At 46.8% G+C, this 4,624-nt stretch overlaps 1 protein-coding gene across 1 annotated transcript; it reads left to right on the top strand.

Annotated features, from left to right (window-relative positions):
- Positions 1-476: 476 nt before the first annotated feature.
- On the top strand, positions 477-1,163 carry LOC100193207 (uncharacterized). The gene has a single exon (NM_001138360.1). It carries the CDS (start codon positions 572-574, stop codon positions 1,079-1,081), a length of 510 nt encoding a protein of 169 aa, NP_001131832.1. The 5' UTR covers positions 477-571; the 3' UTR covers positions 1,082-1,163.
- The last annotated feature ends 3,461 nt before the right edge of the window (positions 1,164-4,624 follow it).

The raw sequence follows: 4,624 nt of genomic DNA, 5'->3' as shown, positions 1-4,624 counted from the left end.
TAGAGATAATAAAATATATTTTTTAGTCTTTAAATTAAAAATGATTACGTATTATATAATAGGACGGAAGTAATATCATACAATCACATAATGCGCGCCGACCAGCTGCCAGGTAACGGCCACGGATTCCATCACTGGACCGCCTGTGTCCTCGCCAACAGCAACCCGCACGCCGGAAGGGGGGTTGCGGACGCCTTCAGATTATCTTCAACCATTCCTCCTCCTAAATCCTACAATTTATACTTTCAGTTTATATTTAAATAACACTTCCATAACTATATATTATTCATATGAACCCAACAACAACGCCGACGCCTATATAAACGTAGTTCACCCACCCAAAGTTGCGTGCAGCAGAGCAGCGTCGTATCGTATTCCATCCTTTGCTTCTATTCCACTTCAAATCACAGGCGGCCGCGCATCCATCCACTCCCCCCCTCTTTCCTGTCGCATCGCATTGCATGCTTTGCTCCCCACGCAATCAATCGGAGATCGATCTCGTTTCCCTCTCTTCCTTCTCCTATACAATACCCTGCTCACTTCTTGAATTGCTCCGCGCCGAAACGCGCGCATGCACCCCATGAACATGACGAGCTGCGAATTCGCCGCCGTCCGCCTCCCTGGCCACCCGGCGCTCCGGCCGAGCCGCAGTCGACCATCTCCGACGCCCCCGCCGCCACCCGCCGTAGCCAATAAGAAACCAGCTGCCTCCTCCGTGCGTTGCACGTCGTCCCGCCGCGACGATGCGGAGTTTGGCTGCAACGGCGGCGGCGGGCGTATAGTGGACGAGGGGATGGTCGTCCTGCGCCGACGGATCCACGAGATGGAAGCCGCGGAGCGCGGCTGGGATCCTCCCGAGGAGTGGGCGGCGTGGGAGAAGGAATGGTACGCCACGTACGACGCCGACGTCTGCCAGCAGCTCGTCGGCGTCCTCCAGGCGTTCCTCGTCAACTCCCGGCCAGGCGTCGGCGTGGGCCTCGTCGCCGTGCTCATGCTCGCAGTTCCGGCCTCCGCCTTTGTCCTCGTCTCACTCCTCCTCGACGCTTCACGGGCGGTCGTCTCCAATCTGCACCACCACTGATCAAAACGACAACGTGTGCATGACATTCTTTCGTTCCTTAACGCGCCATATACATACCTAATGATTCTGAATTTCTGATGCGAGTACACCTACTCCCACCAAACTAAAAATAAAATAAAAAATGCAACGGCACAGAACAAATCCTAGTTACCACTTCTGGAGTTTGCATTCTCCAGTCTCTCCACGCTAAATTGCTAATGCAAATTTGATCCTCCATCTACTCCGAACGTATCGACCATATACACCTGCCCAAACTCCTCTGACTCCTTCGACTCATGCCACTTGCAAATTCTGCTTTTAAGTACGTACGTGCGCCGATGTCCTCTATGTCTTCTTCGTTTTTAGTATCAAAGATAGAAGATCATATATGTTAAAGATATAAGGTTACATATAGTAAAGAAAGCCATTGGTTTGGCTGTGTGAAGTGTCGAACAGTCCGCAGTAGGTCACTGGACTGTTCGTGGTAGGTCACTGGACCGTCTGCGACGATGCAAAGAGCCCTCGAGTGAACCTAGATCTCACCCCGGGGATCCTCGTCAAGGTAAGATTCTAGGGTCGTCTTAGTCAGCAAATCACCCAAGACACCCGCAAATAATTTTATATCAAGATAGCAGTGAGCTCCTCCAGAACCTAGATCTTTCCCCTGGAGGGACCCCGCCAGGGAGGAAAGATCTAGGGTTGTCTTGAGATCGGCATGCCATCCAAGACGCATCGAGACGACGCAGAGTCAAAGCGAGGTGAAGATTGAGTTTGGGAAACCACAACTAGGGCTACACTACACCTACTACTAAAGCATGAATGATAAAGAAGGTAAACAGATTGGTTCGATCGGAATGTGTACATGGGTACTCAATCGGCTGTACCCCTTTATATTATATGGGGAGGTCTAGACTCGTTACTAGGCGAGATCCAACTGATTTCCATGGATATGTTAGGATAATCATGTGTGGGATAAGTACTCTCGCCCGAGTTAATCTGATCGCTGACCTTCCGGGTTAACCCGCTGATCGTCCGGACCACATGGTCGGATTATCCGGTCATGCTTAGATGCTAAATATGGTGCTCAACACATGCCCTTGTCTTTTCGTAGAGCTTGGCGAACCAAAAGCACCTGGTACTACCAGCCTCTTTTCGGAAACAATAGATTCTGCAACATGTATTGTTCCCAAAATACGAACTCTAGCCCGATGTAAATCACCGGCTCTTGTGGTCATACAATATAACTGTTTGATAAAAATCTAATGCATAGAGGCCATTTAGGAATGCAACCTCTTCAGCCATAGCTACCTGATCAACATGTCAATAGGTAAAAACTTTTGGTGCCTCCAGTACAAATAAGCAAACAGATAAGACAAGTAATACAGATTCATCGTCATACCACCCCATACTTGAGTAGGATAACCCATCGACGATGAGTAGACTGGAAACTACCATGACATCCTTGAAAGCGGATAAGTAGGCAATATTGGTTGCACCACTTTTTGGTCGGTCTAGTCGGCCTTTGCCTTTGCCTTTGCCTTCGCACACAGAACACCTTTTTGACTTCGTTTATTTTATTGGACGATCATGTAGAACGACCTTCTCCTTCATATATTTAGCAAGAAGTTGTTCAAAAAGAGGGTCGACACCGTTGAGCCGACCAGACGTCTTGGGGTGTTTTGCTTCCCAGTACATATTTTAGGACATTGTGGTCCGACGGCCTAAGGCCACTACTACTTTTGGTTGTCCATGAACCGTCCAACCTTCATGGCCAGATTTTCTATGTCTATTCTGGACCATTTGACCTTAGTGCCCGGACCATACGCCGTACAAAGGACAGGTGACCACGATCGGATATACGATTATGCTTGCCCCTGTTGCCTCCGATCTTATTAGCCTTTCTTTTGTTCGGAGCCTTCCGAGTAACCATTTCGTGTGATAGATTTGCATGCGAGGGTCACCAATGATAATATTTTTGCATTTGCTTTTATCGGCCGAACCAAGACTTTCTTGTCTAGCAGCTCTAGTGTGTTGACAAGGACAAGTTGCCTGTCAATTTTCATTTTCTCAAATCTCAACCGGCCTTTATTCATAGTCGATTGTATTTACCAACAGAAGACATACCAATCATTGGTGTCATCAAAAAGGAGCCATGTCATTTACAATACACACACCTTTTCAAGACAGTTTAATGTTACCATTCTTAAGCAACTCATCAAATATTTTATCACACTTAGCAACATTAAATGTGAACTTAATTTCTCCCTGCCGATTCTTCTGAATCAACTGTAGGGAAGACCAAGCAGAAAGTTTGGCCTTAGCGAGCCAAAGAAGCTTAGCATCATATACCTCTTTTGGTTCGACACCTGAGCTGCTACTGTCACGATGCTCATCATGACGAGACAATAAGTCCGCTAGTGCAACAAAGTTAGCAAAAAATTGGGTGCTGTCTAATTTTTCTTTCAAGTATGGATATAGCCCATTGAAAGCCAACCCTGCTAGTTGGTTATCTATGACCTGGATTCGAGAACACCAGTTTCTAGTATTTCGAAATCTTCAAATATAATCATTAATAGCTTTATCGTCCTCTTACTAGACTAATGCCACACTAACTCGTAATCTCTAGAGAAGAAGTGTTCATGAAACTTATGCTCTAAATCATCCTAGTTATTAATTGAGTTAGGAGCTAATGCAGCATACCAAATGAATGCAGTGCCAGTAAGGGATAATGAGAATAGGCAAACACAAAAAGCTTCTATGTCAACCAATTCCCCCAATTGTGCTAGAAATTGGCCTACGTGTTCGTGAGTGCCTTTACTGTCTTCTCCTAAGAATTTGGAGAAATCCAGCACACTAGTGCCTAGAGGATATGGAACGATGTCCCATTGAGGGTTGTTTGGTCTCTAATGGGACTGTCCTAGGCCAGATACACTGACACCTAATTTATCTCAAAATTGTTCGGCTTCCTTCCCGAACTTCATCCATAGCAGCCGATGGTAACCCATTGGTCCTCGGGACATGGGGCTCAAGTGGCCGATTATCATGATGCCGACCTTCTACACTAGGATGATCAAAGGTTACGTCTGGTATAGGCCCTTGAGGCATACTAGTATCACATCTCATTGTCATGTGGGGCAAACCTTTTTGGCTCCCTAGGAGCTAAAAATATTGGCCTCATGCGCGAGTGGTGGCATGCTATGATTACGGTGTGCTGCGTGTGCGGTGGAGTCGTGTCACTGAGGTGAGTAGGAAAATCATGCCTGATGTGCAACACTCTGTTCTGCGCATGCATATTCGAATGGTCCTAGTAAGGTGTTGGATGGTTCGTAACTTGACTGGATGGTCCCATGTGGTATACGCACTATCTGGGCACGCATGTATAGCAAGAAAGTCCGATAAGAGGTGCTCGATGATACGCGAGGTCTAGACGGTTCAAGATCATACCCGTATTGTTTAGTCATACCCAGCTACGTGTTATATACCATTGGTGGTGGTGGTATAATGCGACTTTGATGTGCCACATGTGGCGTATAGTAGTGTTGTTGAGGTGGGTAGAAGGATTGC

This window comes from Zea mays, chromosome 3 (assembly GCF_902167145.1).
Source record: "Zea mays cultivar B73 chromosome 3, Zm-B73-REFERENCE-NAM-5.0, whole genome shotgun sequence".
Lineage (NCBI taxonomy): Eukaryota > Viridiplantae > Streptophyta > Magnoliopsida > Poales > Poaceae > Zea > Zea mays.
Note: the sequence above shows the minus strand (reverse complement) of the source record. Positions and strands in the feature narration are given on the sequence as shown.